The 19,437-nt window shown below is 43.2% G+C and overlaps 1 protein-coding gene across 1 annotated transcript in view; it reads right to left on the reverse strand.

Annotated features, from left to right (window-relative positions):
* Nucleotides 1-19,437, reverse strand: part of LOC115459116 (peptide-N(4)-(N-acetyl-beta-glucosaminyl)asparagine amidase-like) — a 75,138-nt gene that overhangs the window by 38,876 nt on the left and 16,825 nt on the right. The window contains exons 4-8 of the mRNA XM_030188981.1: nt 17,086-17,248; nt 13,587-13,806; nt 5,677-5,798; nt 5,253-5,398; nt 3,730-3,840 (exon numbers count right to left, since the gene is read on the reverse strand). Coding sequence (XP_030044841.1) covers nt 3,730-3,840; nt 5,253-5,398; nt 5,677-5,798; nt 13,587-13,806; nt 17,086-17,248 — 762 coding nt within the window. The remainder of the gene's footprint in view (nt 1-3,729; nt 3,841-5,252; nt 5,399-5,676; nt 5,799-13,586; nt 13,807-17,085; nt 17,249-19,437) is intronic.

Consider the following 19,437-nt stretch of genomic DNA (forward strand, 5'->3'; position numbering starts at 1 on the left):
CCTGAGAAAGCTGTTGACCAATTTAAGATCTAGGATTGGCCAAAAATTCCTTCTTTCCTTGTTACTATAAAGTAAACTGAATAGCAACCACTGCCCTTTCCTTTAGCAGTAATGGAATCACTGCTTTTAGCTGAATCAGTATTAGAAGGGTCTACCTGATAACAACCACCTTCTGTCTAGATTGGAATCTCCATATAAGATAGGCCTCCGAAAAAGGGAAAGCAAACTCCATTATATAACCATCATGAATAACTTCTACCACCCATGCATCCGATCTGATCTGGGCCTACCTCCAGTAAAACAGCTTGAGATGCCCCCCTACTGCTAACACTGGAGGACAGGTTCACAAACCTTCATTGAGACCTTTTGGAGGCACCTATGGAGGCTCCAGTAAAGTCTTATCCACTTCTACAACCACCTCAAAAGGACTGATCTCTAAAAAGGACATGAGAACACTGAGTACTACTCACTCTATGAGAACTAAATCTCCTAAAACCTCTGAAACAACCTCTGCTAACCCCCTAGCTGAGGACCTAGAACCATCTTCTGGTAATCTAGGCACTTTACTCTCCAAGAGACTCTTGACAAACTTCTCCAACTCAGCTCCAAACAAGAAATCCCCCTCCTCCCCTTGAAGGGTACATTGCTGAGATGCTTTTCAGAGTAAAACATCACACCAATTTCTAAGCCACAAACCACGATGAGCTGACACCAAAAGCACCATATTCTTAGTTGAAGTTCTAACCAAATCATTTAAAATATCTACCAAGTAAGCTGTTCCCATATCCAAGTGCCCAGAAATAGATGACAAAGACTGTATACACACCTCCACTAGTTGCTCATATCTAATATATGTATGAGCAACATAATTTCCACAAACTGCTGCCTGTAACGCCAAGGACAAAACCTCAAAGGCTTGCATCAACAAAGACTCTGTCCTATGTTCCTGAGGATCTTTAAAGTCCGCATCCCTTCTACCAGGATAGTAGACTTTTTAGCCACCACCAAAACTATGGCATATATCTTAAGTAAGTTAAACCTGTCATTATCTGGAGACAAAACTGGATATAACTTAAGACATGGACTTCTTGACACAAAACATGGCCTCTGGAGTTTCCTATTCTGCAGATATTATATCATCAACAGTTCTGTGCATAGGAAAAGGCTTAACAGATATCCTAATATCAATCAAAGAGGATCATCTGAAGCCACACTTTCATCTGAGTGGTTCACTAAAATCTTAAGTGTTGCTAATACTTTGGAAATTAAGGAGCTCAATTCATCTCTGCAAAAAAGTCGCAAAAACCTCCTCTGAGTTATGAGATTGTTCTGGTACCTCAAAATCAGGGTTAGCATCCTTCAGAGCAGCAATAGTCCTCCTGATACTGTAACACATCCAGTCTAGGACGTACAGAAGAAACTTCAGCAGCCCCCACAGGCAAAAGAGATTTCAAAAGCTCTCCTGCTGCAACCTCTCTCCTCATACAAAAGCTTTATCCTATATAATAATTCTCACCTCCAACGTTCTGAGGCTGCCTGGGACCGTGGTTTCCGGTGGTAAGCTTCATGGAGTAGATCAGTGACGTCATGCGACCCAGGCAGGGGGAGGAGTAACTGCCAGGGGGAGCAGTTGGCAGCAGCAAACAACGACCCACACATGGGGAGGAGTAGCAGCCAGGGGGAGGAGCACAGCACAGGAATCGCAGCACACTGGCTGCCAACCTCCCGAAGCAGATGTGCCCTCAAAAAAACGCTGCTGCCCTCCCTCTCCAAGTCCGGATTCGGACTGTCAGAGAGGACGAAGAGGGAGGGCGGCGAGACGGCGAGCAAGCACCTCCAGCGACTGTCCAATGGGTGAGGGCTCAGGGCGGGGGTCGGGGTCCAGTAGTGGCCAGTCGGAGGAGGGGGTGGAGGGGAAACAGCTGCCGGTTCCATTCCAGCGCCGCCATCACCGTTCAATCAAAACAAAGCCAGCAAACCTATCACAAGCTGCAGGATGTAATACACAGCATTGGAACTGAACAAAGCAAGTCTATGGTAAGCAAAGAAGCCCACTGGTTAATCTCTCATTCCACTCCCCTATGCAGCCGTCATTCGTATACACTAAAAAAACCCGAAACCTAGGAGCTGCTGCTGTTTCTCATTGACGTTCTTTCAGCTGTTTCCACTGGATACACAGTGCCTTAAAAGGTGCAGCAGGACAAAAGGAGGGGGGAGACACACAGACCCTGCAACTGGGAGTGAGGGGGGAAGGGAACCCTGCAACTTGGAAAAAGGGAGGGGAGAGGGGACCCTGAAAATGGGAAAAAAGGAAGAAGGGAGGGAGGGGCACCCTGCAACAGGGAAAAAGGGGAAGGGGGGACTCTGCAACTTGGAGGAAGGAAGGGAGGCAAGGACTGGTGGGGGGGGGACCCCTGCAAATGAGAGACACCCCTGCAAATGGGAGACAGACCGGGGGGGGGGGGGACAACCCTGGAAATGCGACAAAGGGGGGACCCTGGCACATACTCTCATTCTCACACACACACACTCGCACCCAGTCTCACTCTCTCTCTGTCACACACACACACACACTCGCACATTCACTCTCTCTCACACAGTCACTCACACAAACTCTCTCAAACATACACACTCCGAGGAAAACCTTGCTAGCGCCCGTTTCCTTAAAAACAGAAATGGGCCTTTTTTTACTAGTGTATTCATAAAACAAACTCAGGAGAAAACTACTGTTCAACTTCAGAATTCTTGGCTGTATTTACTTTGCCAACCTCAAAGAAGCTGCATCCAAGGGTAGGAGCACAGGTGGATCAATTGGGCAGAAATTACCAGGATCACATCAAAAAATGCCAGTGGTTCCTGCCGTACAACACACTAAGAAAATTCCCCAGATGACACTGAGCTGCTAGTGGAAACATCGCACAGAAAAAGCACTAAAGTTCCCTACCAGCTGAAATCAGCTTCTCCACTCTCTTCTCATACTCTTGACAGCCAATGCAGTGTCAACTTGCTGGAGTTCTCTGCAATCTGCACAGCACTTAAAACTGCCATATTAGATATTTCAAAGTGCTGTGGGAAAAAACCAGAGCAGATGCTACACGGTGGGGGTGGGGCAGTACAATGGACCAACACAAGCAAACAAACAAAAAAGCCCACCTCTTTCCCAGCACAAAAAAAAAAAAAAAAAAGAAATTACAGAGCAGACAGAAGCAAACCACATACTAGCTGAAAGGTTTTTTGAGTATTTCTTCTCTGTTGCAGCAATATTAGCTCAAGCACCCAGGTGTAACACCCTAAAGCTCCTAGAACAGCTAAGCTCCTCAAACCTGAGCCTCACTCAATAGCTTCTGTCTCTTATCAAACCCAGAAAAACCTAAACATACAACTTTCCTACCATACTTGAGAAGAGGCTGCACCAGTTATCTGACTTACCATCTGCCGGAGACAGAAATACTGACTGGAAAAGGGGCTGCACACAGTTTTTAACTGATTAGATTGTAAGCTCTGTCGAGCAGGGATTGTCTCTTCATGTTCAAGTGTATAACGCTGTGTACATCTAATAGAACTATAGAAATGATAAGTAGTAGTAGTAGTATGACATCATAGTTCAGTACTTCTCAGTCTCCACCTGCTGGCAGAGAGCGTAACCTAAGCTTTTTGAGTGGCCTGGGAACAATAAGGAATAATAAAATTTGTATTGGTTATATACAGAACACACAAAAAAAAAATTACCATCTTATTTAGAGTATTGATGGTTTCTCGTAGCCATGCTTCTCTGACTTCTGTTCTTCTAGAGAGCATTTCTTCATGTTTACAGGAGTATCTCCAGCTGACATCTGTTACCTTATATAGAAGTCAAAACAACAAGTCAGAAAATGCATGCCACTAACAACATTTCAGCTTTCCTCAGATACAAAGCAAATTTTACTCAAATATTTTAGAGACCAATTGAGAAACTGAATTGTACATGCAGGAATCGGGATTCTAATAAAATGTATTCGGCAATAAGGATTCTTTGCAGGTTGAGAAGGCTTTTAATGAACCTACAGAAGCACTATCCAAATATGCATGAGCTTCTAAGACCAAACAAACCTGTACTTTGGGTGACAGACATGAGGCAACCGCAGAAAGACCCTATTTTGTTTCAGAAACTCATATATACACAGTCAACCTGGGATTTATTTATTTATATTTCAAGCTCAAGACAGCTTATAATAAAATACATAGAAACAATACAATCCACATACTAAAAACAGACCTCAATTAAGAAACATATTTTAAAAACATGCCTCTTTTAAAACTGATGTGAACCACTTATTAAGGACTATGAGGGGCATTTTTGATATGACGTCTAACTCTGATTTTGGATGTTTGATGAAAAATGTCCGAAAATCTAGTAGCGAACACGGTCATTTCTAAACCAGAAAAACATCCAGCTTTTTGTTTAAAAAATGGCCATTTGCTAGATGTTTTTGTGCTCAGTGTGTCTGTTAGGGCCATTTTTGGAAAAATAAAAAGGGAAAAGGTCATGAAGCCATTGGAATGTATGGGAGGGGGGCAGCATTCTTAGTAGACTGGCCATATAGACATCCTAGCAGAACAGTGAGGCACCCTTGGGGGCACAGCAGTGGACTTCACATAAAAGGTCCCAGGTACAGTACACATCTCACTGTTACCCCTATATATTGTATGGGGAGCCTCCAAAACCCACCAAAAAACCTACCTAGTGGTTAGGGTGGTGGGTCTGGTCCTGGGGAACTGAGTTCGATTCCCACTTCAGGCACGGGCAGCTCCTTGTGACTCTGGGCAAGTCACTTAACCCTCCATTGCCCCAGGTACAAATAAGTACCTTTATATGTAAGCCGCATTGAGCCTGCCATGAGTGGGAAAGCACAGGGTACAAATGTAACAAAACAAAAAAACAAAACAAACAAAAAAAACCCTCCTAAATGACAGTTTAACAGCATTAATCTATGAAGTATAACATTGTGTTACTTATTTCAAGTATTTTTTTGCTGCTAGTTTGAAATTGTTATGCTTAGTGGCTTACAAAGGTTAAGCATACAAAATAAAAATACTTTACACATAAGTACTTGAGCTTTCAGGCGCTCACAGGTCTCCTCCATATAAAAGAGTCAGTAAAAACGTTAACATCTTTCTTGTTAGTCCTTTAAAAGTGTCAGAACCTATAAAGATGTCAGGCTTCTGATCCCTGTACATTTTCTCTTCGTTGTCTTACCAAATTCTGGTCATACCTCATCCTTGGAGAATGCTAAGATGTAGGACAACTTCTTTCCCCATCCAATCTCATACAGAAGTGGTTTGTCACATACATTCTCGCAAGGATCACAATGAAGCCATCTCTTCTGAGCTGAACAATATACCTCTGTCCAGACATGATCTGCAGTACAGGAGAGAGAACCACTGAATTGCATCTAAAACTCTGTATGTTCTTTTGATATGGCAGTTTCTTTCTGAATCTTTAGGCTTCCAGCTTAACTACTTCTGGCCTCTGTTGTGCTGCAGTGTCACAAACTTTCATTTATAACTATCTGCAGATTTTTCCCATTTTTGTATACCTATATCACTTAGCTCAGAACCCTGTAATCATGGGTACTAACTACATCAGTCTAGTAGGTGTCACTGTAGCATCCTTAGCACAGGTTAAAACTGAAATACCTGTGGAGTCCCAGATAAATCTTGCGTCAAAGCCCAGAGCTCTGCAGCACAGTGTAAAGCAATTAGCCCACTCTCCACAGCGCCCTCTTCTAGTTTCCAGAAGTTTCTCTGGATCATTATACCTACAAGAATAAAAAAATATGTGATGTTTATTGTGTAACTGGTAGAGCTTATTTAGACATCAAAATGTTTACGTTTTACTGCCATACACAATTACTTCATTTTCCCTCTGAGCAATTGTCAGCTGAGGCATGCTCATTTAAAGCCCAGAGCTCCTGCATTTGATCTTCTGGATGATGCAGGATTCTTAGCTGGATTTCAATACTGCGGCATATACATTTACAGATCACCCAATCTTTACCAGCACAATCCAAACCATAAGTGAAATTTAGCATCAATTTTAGAGTAGGCCACTTGAAGAGGGACAATGGGAAGTGTAGGGGTATTTCCCTGTATGTCTCACCTTGCTGGTCTTGGCCTGCATAATCCTATGACATAAAGATGGTGTCTGCAACTTATGAACTGTACAGAGGTGATGTAGCTAATTCAGCTTTCTGGAAAATCACTAACAAGTCATGTAACAGCCAAGGATATGCTGTGGGCAAACCAGCCCCCCTTTATCTCCCTGAGAAGCTGTAAGGGAGTGAGACATGGCTAGCAGGCCGGGTGAGAAACAGAAAATGCATACTACAATGTAACAACTTGAAGGTCAAGAAATAAACCCTTCTTGCCATGCAGTGAGCTGGAGGAAGCAGTTGGAGTTCCTGCAATCACCGGACCAAGAGGTACTGGGAAGAGCGGGAACAAGAAAGAAGTTAGTGGGAATCCTTGGAAGAAGGTGGAGGTGGAAAGAAGACTAGTGAGACCTAATAAGGTCCACCAACTGATGAACTGTGTATCTGGAGAAAAGTACCGTGTGGTTCAGCTACCTGCAAGGAGTGACCTGTGCCCTCCCTGTCTGCTGCAGAGTACCGGTCCTAGCTCTGACTAAGGCTCGCTGCAATCTCAGCTTGAGTATGTGAAGTATCCTGTGCCCATTCCCGGAAGACGGCCACGGAGGTCAGCCTGGCGAGAGACACGGTGATTTATTTCCTATTAGTCTGGGTTAGTGATTGGTAATTACCTGAGCAAAGTCTGGGTATAGTCATACCGTGATCAGGAGATAAGCTGCTAATAACCGTACTACCTCGTAACATAGTGTAACCTGACCAATCAGTTGTGTAATTTTATCTGGTAACCAGTAAGAATTAGAGTGTGTAGTGTGACAATATATGTGACAATATAGTTATAATTTTACCAGCCAGTATTTTTGTATTCAGATAAGCTTTGCCAGAGTTTCTATTTTGTATACCTTTTCATATATCTATCTATAATAAACGCTAATATATTTCAGCCTGCTTTCTCAGTTTCAGTTCTTTCTCGCGGAAGTAATTGGCTAGGTTCCAAGGTTCCCCCCCCTAGACCGAGTACAGAATAATTTGCTTGCAGATAGTTCTGCTTGGGGAACTTGGGTCACAGATAATTTATTACCTGTGATAAACGATCCTACAGAAGCAAGACAATGAGGAATAAAAGAATAAAGAAGAAAGCACACAAACGGGCATTTTCGAAAGGTCGTCCAAGTATGAATTAGGGCATCCTTACGAAGTCGGCCAAAATCAGGTAGGTATAATTGAAAAAAATAGTATGGACGTCCTTAGACATTCCATTATTGTAGTGTGAAACGCCCAAATCAGGGATGCCCAAAGTATAGTAAAAAGGACGCCCATCTTCCAGAACTGCAGGACGTCCCTAAAACATTCACTGTACTTGCCCATATCAATGCCCTTCGGTGGTTCTACAAGAAAGATGTCCTTATTACTATACTTTGGACTTCTCTGATGTACTTGGTTGTTCCACACGTAGTTGCGCACATCCAGGTACAGGAAATATAAGGCACATTCATAAGTGCAAAGTACAGTAAGAAGGACGTGTTTCTTGCCGAATTGCTGACGGACGTCCATCTTACTAGGCCCGCTGAAGGACGGCAGGCCTGTAAGATGGATGTCCTTTGGCAGTTCTGTGAGAAACATTATCACTATGAATTTTTTTTATATTTCCCGTACCTGGATGTTTACGTTTTACTGCCATACACAATAAGCCACTGTATTTGCGGAACATGGAGCTATGGGAAATATAAGGAACATACATATTTTATTTTGTATATATGAAGAGGTTCGCACACTTGATAATGATCCATATAAGGAAGGTTCCGCACATGTGAACACGTACTCATCCTGATAAGATTCCGCATGTGTGACGGTGGTCCATTTATGTCATGGTCGTCCATGTGCGGACCCATTATATGTGCCAGGACGTCCACGTGCTGACCCGTCCATATATGGAACTGTGCATGTAAGGACGTCCATCACACATAGGCGTCCATATAAGGCGATGCACATTTTCCAACGGTTATTCCCCGACAAACATGTCTGTGCGCTGGGAGCCTAATTTCAGCCTCGCAGAAAATTGTTGTCTGATTGAGCTGTGCCTAAGGCACCGGCGGGTACTATTTATGCATCACCACCAGCTGCCTCCCAGGACTGTCTCGATAAGAGCCTGGAGTCATATAAGAGACAGGTTACAAAGTCGGCCCCGCCCCCCGGTCCTGGCCTATCAGGTCCCCCTCCTGAAACTACACATATAAGAGCTCCCTCAGCAATGTAAGCACTAACTGTAGTCTGCATTCAAGGGTAATCAGTAAGTGCACACCCACATTCATTAATAGAATCAATGTACTAGAAAGGAAAAATATTCTCACTTCCCAACAATACTGCACACAAACGGTACTCTCTGTCCTCATGTCCACCTCAATGGCATCACCTGTACCAATGTTATGTCCCCCCCCCCCCCCCCCAATCATCAGTGTTGTGTGTCTCTACAATGTGACTGCCAAATGATTTTATGTTGAGAAGGCAAGAAGGGCCACCCCCTGACTCCTGGTGTACAAACTTGTACCTTACAGACGTTTTGGCATCAGGAGGGACCTGGAGTCCCTGAGATGCTGGTTCCGGCGCATACGGCGGGACCACCCTGATATAATTAGGAGCGTGCGACAGCGCCTCAGGGCTCCATATAGTATTATAAACAGGGCACCCTGTAGTCCTTTGTAAATGTATTTATTTAATAATGCAAATTTCATGTTCAGTTTCCACATGGCTAATAGGCAAATAGTAAGTCATAACACCTCTATCCCAGATCAAGGCCTGAGGTTGCAGCTACCCTCCCATGAGTGTGCCTGTAACTTCCAACTAACCTCCTCTGAGATGAATTGAGATGACATGCCTCACTTCTGTATCCCCCTTTCTGGGGTGGATACTGTTTCATGGTATTCTTGCATAATGTCCTGCTCTTAATGGATGTCATAGCATGATTTGAAAGTAATGTAAAGAAACAGCCCCCTCTTCCCAAAATGGTCCTCCTACCATAGTCACAACTCAAAATGCTAACATTACTACTACTACTACTTGACATTTCTAAAGCGCTACTAGGGTTACGCAGCGCTGTACAATTTAACATAGAAGGACAGTCCCTGCTCATAGGAGCTTACAATCTAAAGGACAAATGTACAGTCAGTCAAATAGGGGCAGTCTAGATTTCCTGAAAGGTATAAAGGTTAGGTGCTAAAACATGCTACCAACACATCTTATAGTGTACTCCTTTTTCAGACCAACTTCCAGGGTTCCCTGTCCCGTCATCTCATGCATGTCACACCCCATGTGTCTAGCCCAGGGCTCACCACTGACCCCACCTTTCCCCATTCTTGCCTCATGCCAGCCAGCTAGCTCCTGCACTATGCAAGCCATATTGAATGTGCTGATCTCAAGGACAATCCTTCTACATACACAGGGCGCCAGGTCTTTGGTGTGGGGCTATGTATATGAATGCTGAAAAACAAAAGTGGGTTATTTTGACCAACACACTTCCTCCCCTTTTGCTATGCAGGTGATGACAGCCAGTCAGAGGAAGAAGCTGGCCCTAGTGGCTACCAGCCCCAGCACACAGAGCAGCCAACCAGTGGGCCTGCACAAGAAAGCACCACAGGACCCAGCAGCAGCAGCGCCGGCTCTCCCTCCACCACCCGCAGCCGAGGCTCTCTCTCCACCACCAGCAGCCTTTGCCGATGGTGGCACTGAAGAAGAAGATGCAGAAGAGGGGGGCACCTCCTCAGCAGAGGCCATCCAGCCAGAGAAGGCAGCTACTGCACCTCGCCACACAATTGCTGGGCCAGAATGTGCACATGGAAGACTACCAGTGCCAGAAATTGGAGCTGCAACGGGAAGTGCTCCAGGTGCAACAGGAAGCGGTACAGGCCCAACGTGAAGTGGTACAGCAGCTTCAACAGCTGAAACACAGCATCGAGGGCCTACGCCGTGACCTGAAAGCACCTAGTACAGCCCTGATGCAGCAACAAGTGGTGTCTACTTCCACCACTGCACAACAACCACCCGCTAAGAAGAGGAGCTTGAGATCCTCAGCCTCCCCAGCCACTGGTCCAGCAGCCACCACACCAGTTCCCCTTCTGGGTCCTGTGCCAGGTTGCAGGGCAAGCCACAGACCGCAAGGTGGCCGGACTTCCACAGGGGAGCAGGCTGCCTTGTGGACACAGAGGAGGAGAGTGGGAGCTCATTAGAGGACTCTCAACAGAGTTCCCCTGCAGCACCAGCTGCAAAGGAACACGGTGGGAGGGGTAGGAGGGGACGGGGCCAGGGGAGGGGGCGAGGGCTGGAGGGAGGGGAATATGCTTTCTTAGCCGCAGCAGCACACTGAGCAGAAAGTTTCAGTGTGTTATCGACGACGACACCCAGATCCCTTTCTTGGTCCGTAACTCCTAACGTGGAACCTTGCATGACGTAGCTATAATTCGGGTTCTTTTTTCCCACATGCATCACCTTGCACTTGCTCACATTAAACATCATCTGCCATTTAGTCGCCCAGTCTCCCAGTCTCGTAAGGTCCTCTTGTAATTTTTCACAATCCTGTCGCGATTTAACGACTTTGACTAACTTTGTGTCATCAGCAAATTTAATTACCTCGCTAGTTACTCCCATCTCTAAATCATTTATAAATATATTAAAAAGCAGCGGTCCTAGCACGGACCCCTGAGGAACCCCACTAACTACCCTTCTCCATTGTGAATACTGCCCATTTAACCCCACTCTCTGTTTCCTATCCTTCAACTAGTTTTTAATCCACAATAGGACATTTCCTCCTATCCCATGACCCTCCAATTTCCTCTGTAGCCTTTCATGCGGTACCTTGTCAAACGCCTTTTGAAAATCCAGATACACAATATCTAAGAGTAGACAGCACATCAAGAGGGTCTTTTACAAACCTCAGTATCTGATTCAATTCTGGGTTGTATTGTAACACAGACCAATGTTTACAAAGAAGTCTTTTAATATTTATTTATTCATGACATTTATACCCCACATTAGCCCGAAAAAGACTCAAGTTCAAATTGTAATAAGGAGTTACTGTCAGTCTTCTTCTGATATACTGTTGTAGTAAATTGACCATTCTGATAATTTATTCTAAGGTTTAAAAATTACACTCCTTATTACATTTTTGAAGTTTCCATCTGAAATATCTCTACTACTACTTATCATTTCTATAGCACTACTATATGTATGCATGACTGCATACTTGAACATGAAGAGATCGTCCCTGCTCAACAGCTTACAAGAGCTTACAATATAATTAGAACAGACCAACAGGACAAATAAGGGATAAGGGAATTACTAAGGTGGGAATGATAAAACATGGGTATTGAACAATGAGTGGAGCTAGGAGTTAAAAGCCTGTATGCCAGTAAACTAAAATAAAAGCCTGCCTGTTCGGCACTAGCTATACACCCCCTATAACTAGGGCAGGGCTAACCCCTTTTGCCTGTTGTCTCCGCATTGTCTCATCAATAGGCCCAGAGCCCCGAGGTCATGGATCTGGCTTCCTTAGACAGGACAAGCTCAGAGACCCATCACTGCCACAACATGGCAGTGGGTGTTTGGTGTGGCCAGTGAAATAATACAGCCGGACAAAAAGATGAAACACGAAAATAAGTATTTATTTAAAGGGATTCTTGGGTCTGTCCCTTCACATGGCCCTCGTAACTTCTGCCTGCCCAGTTAAGTGCAATTTTATGAAGACACATAAGCCCCTACGGGGGCAACTCTATAACTGGGGACTGCCTATTTTATAATGGCACCTGGACACCAGGAAACAATATGACAAGGTCTGGTTTCTTTCCGGTCGCCTCCACCTCCACCCTCGGGGGGTAGAGGACAGGAGGGAAGAGAGATGCTGTGAGCGACTACATCTGCCCTCCCCCCCCCCGCCCACCAGACTGTGTGCTGCCTGCCTCATGCCTACTACTACTACTAATCATGTTACTAGATGTACGCAGCACTGTACAAATTATATGCAGGTACTTTCTCCGTCCCTAGAAGGCTCACAGACTTGCCCAAGGACACTGCAGTGGGAATCGAACCATTAGGCCACTCCTCCACTCAAATATCAGGCATGCAGGTGGGCAGAACACAGTCTGGGGAGGGGGGAGGAAGACAGATGCACTCGCAGCCTGTGACTGCATCTCTTTCCTCCTCCCCTTGACTTCATCTTTCTTCCTTCCTGTCCCCCCACCAGCACACAGACCCAGACCTCATGCTGCCTGCCATCTCTCTTCTGTCCCCCACCCCTCCCCCCAGTCCTCCAAACTTTCTTCCAAGTTCCAACTTTCCATAAATATATACCGGCTCACAGCAGCAACAATGAAAGCACCAATATATGTTTGAGAGCTGCTGGTCTTGTGCTTCCTGACAGCTAAGGCCCTGCTGATCCTGCCTATGCCTCAGAGAGAGCAGGACCAGCAGGACCTTTACGGGATGCCTGCCAACTTGTGGGCTGGCTCTCCTGCACATATTGGTGCTTTGATTAGAGGGAGGGAGATAGAGATTTGAGGGAAAATGCTGAATGGGTAATTTGGAGGGTTGGAATAGAGTACAGTGGAGAAAGGCTGGGTGGTGTTGGGCAGGATTCCTTTATTTTTAATCATAATAAAATTCTTTAATCTAAATGCAGCCCTATAAAATACTAGTGTAAATTCACAATGGCAGGCATAATGTGTGGCATGAAATAGTATTCTGTCTGTAAATGGATGCCCTGCTCATACCCTTCCGGTGCTCCATCTACTTATATGCCCCCTTGCAGTTACTCCCTATTGTACTTAAGCATGCCCTTACTGAATAGTGCATATTGTACTTATGCACACAAGGTGTATTTAATTAACCCTTTACTGTCCAATGTTCCCGTAATAAGCCATATGGGAACAGATTGATGGGAACATTGGACACTAAGGGGTTTAACTGCACGTGCTCAGTTATAGAATTTTCTTTCATGAATCTTTAGAAAATTCTAACTTAAGTGGCCTAGATAGTGCCTGCATTCCAGGCACAGACATTTACACAGGCCTGGGAGCTGCTGTAAATATTTATTTATTTGTTACATTTGTACCCTGTGCTTTCCCACTCATGGCAGGCTCAATGCGGCTTACATGGGGCAATGGAGGGTTAAGTGACTTGCCCAGAGTCACAAGGAGCTGCCTGTGCCTGAAGTGGGAATCGAACTCGGTTCCTCAGTTCCCCAGGACCAAAGTCCACCACCCTAACCACTAGGCCACTCCTCCACATATCTGCATGTAGGTTATAAAATATGCTAATCAATGTGAATACCTGTTAACTCTGCCTATGTTCCACCCAAATCCTGCCCCTGTACACACTGACTGTTAAAAGTTTGCACCATTAAATCACGGTGTGCATTTTTATACTGGTCAATACTTTAGTACTCAAGTATAAATTACGCGATAAAATACTTGCCTTGGAAACCTATTGCTGAGCTGGCACGTGTTACAGTAATGATCTTCCACTCGATTAGCTCCCCACCTCAGATCATCTGCAGAAGGGGATAAACCTGTCCTAGATTGGGTCTCTCCTGCACACCTGTTGCATGGAAGATTGTTAACCCATTGAAAAAAATCACTTTTAAACCAATGCAAAAGTTCCAGTAATAGGAAATCCTCCTGATTCATGCTGGTATCTGTAAGAAAATGAAAAGAAAAAGGCATATAACAACAGAGCTGCAAACTCTATTACTCAGTGTTTTAATATCACCACCCATATACTATAGGCTGGCAAAGACTCGGCAAAGATCTCAAATTTAAAAAAGGTATATACTTCAGGGCAGGGATTAAAATGCTATGAAATTAGAAGCACAAGAAAGCCTGAAGAAGAGAAGTGACAAAGCATGTGGAATACGGCAGCCTACAAAAGAAGTGATGCAATAATTCTCTATCAACAAAGACAAATATTTTAATTCATGTAACACAGTGTAGGTCACAATATCTTGGCCAAACATTTTCACCCTGAATATGATATTATATTTACTTAAAAGTCTGAGATTATGGATACAAAACGTATTTAATCAATTAGACATCCCACCTAAGGTACTGTACTAAGGAAAACAAACAGCATTGTTCCTCACCTGTATCAGGTGTTTCCGTTTCTTTCTTTTTTTTAACTGTTTTTATTAGCAGGAGAAATGTATAACAAACAGAATTACGCACCACAGGATCACATCTCTCATTCAACCGTATATATACAGTAAGCCATCAAGAACAATAAAATGAGTGCGATAATGTGAGATGATAAACTTCTAATACAAACAACCAGCTGTCCATGTTACCTTCAGAGTCAAATAAAATATAACATATTCCACATGCATTCTCCTTTTTCATTTTTAAAGTGCTTCCCCTACCCCCCTTCCCTCCCTTCCTTTTCCCTACACTCCCCTGAGGCTGATCATCCCTACGATCCATGAGGCTACACCCTTGGTGTTGTTTGCTGCATTAAGCAGGCCTGGCATCTCCGCCATATACTAATGTAAGCTTCAACTCGTTTTCGGTTAGGGTTCAAAGATCCCTCCTGCACCCACTTTTCCATCTGTGTCATGGTTGCGTACCACTTAGCGATGGGAGGAGGGGCCTTGTCCACCCAGTGCTGTAGGATGACCTTTTTCGCTAACACCAGAGCTAATCGTAGAGGAAATTAAATCTAAACCAGAAGATGTGGCTACCATTTTTATGATTAGTTTAGTAACCTTTACAAGTCTTCTGCCTTACCCGTATCAGCTTCTACATATTCCTCCCGTTCACCTTTGAGTCTCACAATGCCACTTTTGCACTTCCTGCAATCACTAACATATCTAAAAAAAAAAAAAATCTTCTCTCCCCATTTTACCGCATTGGCAATTTTTTCTTTCACCTGCATCTTTGCTTTCCTGACTACTCTACCAGCTTCTCTTAGCTTTTCCAGATATTGTTGCCTGTCTTCTTCGTTCTGCGATCTCGTAGTTTATAAAGGCTAACCTCTTTTTCCTTACCTGTTCAGTTACAACTTTTGAGAAGCAAAGCAGCCTCCTTTTTCTCTTACTTTTATTTACTTCCTTACAAAGAGGTTTGTTGCCCTTACAATAGCTCCTTTCAGTTTTGCCCACTGCTTTCCAACTTCTTACAGATGTTCTCATCCAGACAGCAATTCCTTGAGGTAATCCTCCACCTGAATAACGTTAGATTTTTTGAAGTCTAGAACCTTCACTTTTGAATGAACACTCTCCACACCTATCTTAATATTAAACCACACCATCTAGGGATTGCTGGAACCCGATGATCATCTATTATAAAATCAGAAACACTCTCCCTGTTAGTAAGTACTAAGTCCAGTACGGCCCCATCCCACATGGGTTTCATTACCAACTGTTTATGTTTATTCCATGCTTGATATACTGCTTTTCTGTAGCTACAGTCAAAGCGGTTTACATATACTATTTTGCTAGAATAGTTTCCCCTGTAGAGAATCCTGGATCTTTCTGCTTCTAAAAGGCCACACAATAGGGCTACCCCAATCAACATCTGGCATATTAAAATCACCTATTATTAGTACTTCCCCTTTCATAGCTACATTTTGTTCAATTAAATCTCTGCCACTTCTTGTTTGTAAAGGAGGCCTGTATATCACACACTAATGTAAATACATTTGCCATTCCCTCTTTCTAGACTGATCCACAGTGCCTCTTCCTTACCCTGTAGGCCCTGCAATTGTGAGGCTTTAATATTATCTTTAAGATAATGCCACACCCCTTCACTTTCTTCCTACCCTGTCTTTCCTGAACAGATTTTAGCCTGGTATAACTACATCCCAGTCATGGTTCTCTGTGAAACATCTCTGTGTTCGTTAATCCTTAAGGAAGGTTCAGACACTAGGTTTCACAATACAATTTACAATTGAGAAAATGAAATACACAGCTGTAAATCAACATTTCTGTACTACAGAAACTGTAATTGATTTTCCCAGCAAAGTGAAGCTGATGAATGAACTTTTCAAACAGAGGTTGGATACACTGATTCCACTTTAATTTGAGGACTCACTGCCCCTCACAAAGCGGCAGAGAGTGTCTTTTTTTTTTGCCAAAACATCCAAATCGCTATTTTCAAAACATGTTTCTATGCAGTGCATCCAAGTCAAAAGGGGCGTGTTTGGGTATTCCCAAAACTTGGATGTTTTTATGCCATAATGGAACAAAGCAAAAACATGCAGGGCTAAAAGTTAGAAATTTTGGTCTAGACCCATTTCAATCATGACAAAAAGGTGCACTAAATGACCAAATGACTACTGGATTGATTAAGGCATGACCTCTCTTACTCTCCCAGTGGTCACTGAACCCCTCCCACCACCACTCAAAGATGTGAAACAGTACATACCAGCCTCTACGACAGCTTCAGACATTATGGCCAAGCCTATTAGAGCAGCAAGCGGGTCCTTGGAGTAACCTTGTGGTCGGTGCAGTGGACTGTAAAGAAGGGAACCCAGACCCAAATCCCACTCTAACTGGTACACTTGCGGTGGAAAGTGTGAGCCCTCCAAAACCCACCAAAACCTACTGTACCCACATATAGGCGACACCTGCAGCCATAAGGGCTATTGTAGTGGTGTACAGTTGGGAACAGTAGGTTTTTGGTGGGTTTTTGGAGGGCTCACTACACAATATAAGGAAGTAATGGTGAGATGTGTACCTGGGATCTTTTATGTGAAGTCCACTGCAGTGTTCTCTAGGGTGCCCCACTGCTGGGACGTCTGTGTGGCCGATCTACTAAGAATGCTGTTGTTCTCCTCTACACATCCCAATTGCTTGTTTTGGTTCCCCCCCCCCCCTTGTGTACTAGGTTGTGTAATTGAGTGCATGTTTTAGTAAATTATTTTTTCAATTAACAAAATTTGAAGTAAAAAAATGTATTTAGTTGTGTGATAGAAGTATTATTACCTTGGTCTATTCTTGTGGCTTGGGCAAGCTTCTGTTGAGATCTCTTTTTCAGTTCTCGGACAGGGATAATAGTTAGTGCCTTATCCACAACAGCAGGGTTTTCATATACCAACACATGTTCAAAGTTTGACTGAAGTGTTTTGAAGAACTTCATTTCAGATGCCTGTTGTGAAGACATAGCCGTTTATGTGCAACAGACCTCCAGATGTTAAACCTTCAAATTCAGAAGCCAAACCCATCATCATCTAATTCACCTGAAGTTCATCAGTATGATTATTTGTCTCCAGTTTAGAAGTGCTTTAAACAATTTCTATACTTACATAATCAGAAGATAAAAAAGCATTATTATCAATTAGTCTGTAGTAATTGTTGTTTTCTGTAGGGTTTCCTGTCAAAGGGATTGTTGCACTCTTTTAAACAGTGCTGCATATGGTCAGTAGTGCTACAGAAATAAAGGTTAATAGTAAAAAATTGGATCCCTACAACCAGATTTAAAGTACTTCTTTCTCCAAACTGGCTCGTGTGATTATAGTGCTTATTTTAGGAGCACCGTTCACATTTTGGACATCCATAAACCACTTAGAGGTCTTTGATGCATAAATATCTAAGTTTCAATATTAACAGAGCTGATGACCGACCAAATGGCAAGCCAACATGGTCTGGGTGTGTTTTGGGCATGACAAGGTGGCCCCCCCCCCCCCCAAAAAAAAGAAAACCCCACCCAGACGTCTATTCCCCATTTCCCAAAAACAAGAACATTGGGAGTTAGACATGCTGTCTGGGACATTCAGGTTTCAGAAAAGTGCTCCTACTGAGTAGTGCTTCACTGGAGGAATTAGGGGGTCAACTTCTTCATCCCCTAGTGGTTGTTTTGTGGTACCCCCTCTGGAACCCAAAATTGGCAAGGGATACTACTAGGCTTTGTGATAGGTTCAGGAGAAATAGAGGTCTATGTTTCTAAAATGTCTGACAATCATTTAAGTTTCAGTATATAAATGTCTATGTTGCCATTTCATAATGAAGATACTCATTTCCTGCCAAAGGAGAGAGATTTAAGTTACTGTTTTGCCCTGTTGATATTTTAGATGTTTAGTTTTCTAAAATGGATGCTCATGCTGTGTGACACCAGTCCGTTTCACCAGACATTGGTAGATCCTATTCTAAGATAGTAGCAGAACTTCAGAAGTCCGGACTTGGATGACACTTTCTAAAATGCCGCTCATTTACCCCAGATTACCAGACTACTTTGCAAGACTGGGGCCTAGAGGAATCTCTGAACCCCCCCCCCCCCCCCCCGAAAAGAAAGCTCTTTAAACTGTTCTTTTGAACGCTTCCTTGGCCACCCATTTAGCATCTAAAAGAGAAGGGAAAAGCAGCTGAATTTAGAGGAGAAACATTGGATGAACACCAGTGCTACAACCAAACTCTACCATATCTGGCCCCATGTTAGCTGTATTTCACTGAAAATAATCCATAATTTTATGCACAAATCAAACATAAAACTTGCTACAATTTTCCAAACAATGAGTTTAAATAATATGAACATTGTGTCAATATGGAGATAATTTTATAAGCAATTTGGGCATGTAGAACAGCATTTTACATGCTCAATCAGTTGCTTATAAAAATTTCTCCAGCATACACATGTGCAAAAATAAGCACTCAGAAAACAGAGCCTACTCTAATGTATTATATAGACAGGTGTTCCCAGGGCAGAAAGAGAATGGACAGAGCTGAGGTTGGAGTAACTTATGCTTGTATCTTATAAAATAAAATTGAAAAAAAAAAAGTGCAGATTATTTGGACACACTACTACAGACCCTTTTCTATCTGAAAAACTGGCCATTTAGTTCTACTCTGTTTCCTGTCTTTTAACTAGTCTCTAATCAACAATAGAGCACTGCCTATATCCAATAACTGTTTAATTTTCTGAGGAGTCTATCCTAAGAAACTCTGTCTAATTCCATAACCTAGATGCTAACATTTACTTGAATGTTATGGATATAAATGTTTTGAATGCTAGCATTTATTCACAATGTGCACATTTACGTGTGTAAATGCTAGCATGTCTCCAACTACTATTCTTCAAACACAAGCTATAAATGGCGTGTATTTGCAAGAAGGACATACACAAGAGTGAAGCATGGGTGGTGATCTCACTTACACAATACAGCAAGTTATATGTGTCCCTGCTGCAAGTTATATGTGTCCCAGTTTTAAGTGCAAGTGTCTATGGCTGGCATTAATACTAGGAACAATGATCATCATTATGCTAGTATTCTATAAAGGAATAAAGGTGCCTATGCTCCTTTACAGCACAGCTCCTACAAGGAACCATATTATAGAACTACC

This window comes from Microcaecilia unicolor, unplaced genomic scaffold (assembly GCF_901765095.1).
Source record: "Microcaecilia unicolor unplaced genomic scaffold, aMicUni1.1, whole genome shotgun sequence".
NCBI lineage: Eukaryota > Metazoa > Chordata > Amphibia > Gymnophiona > Siphonopidae > Microcaecilia > Microcaecilia unicolor.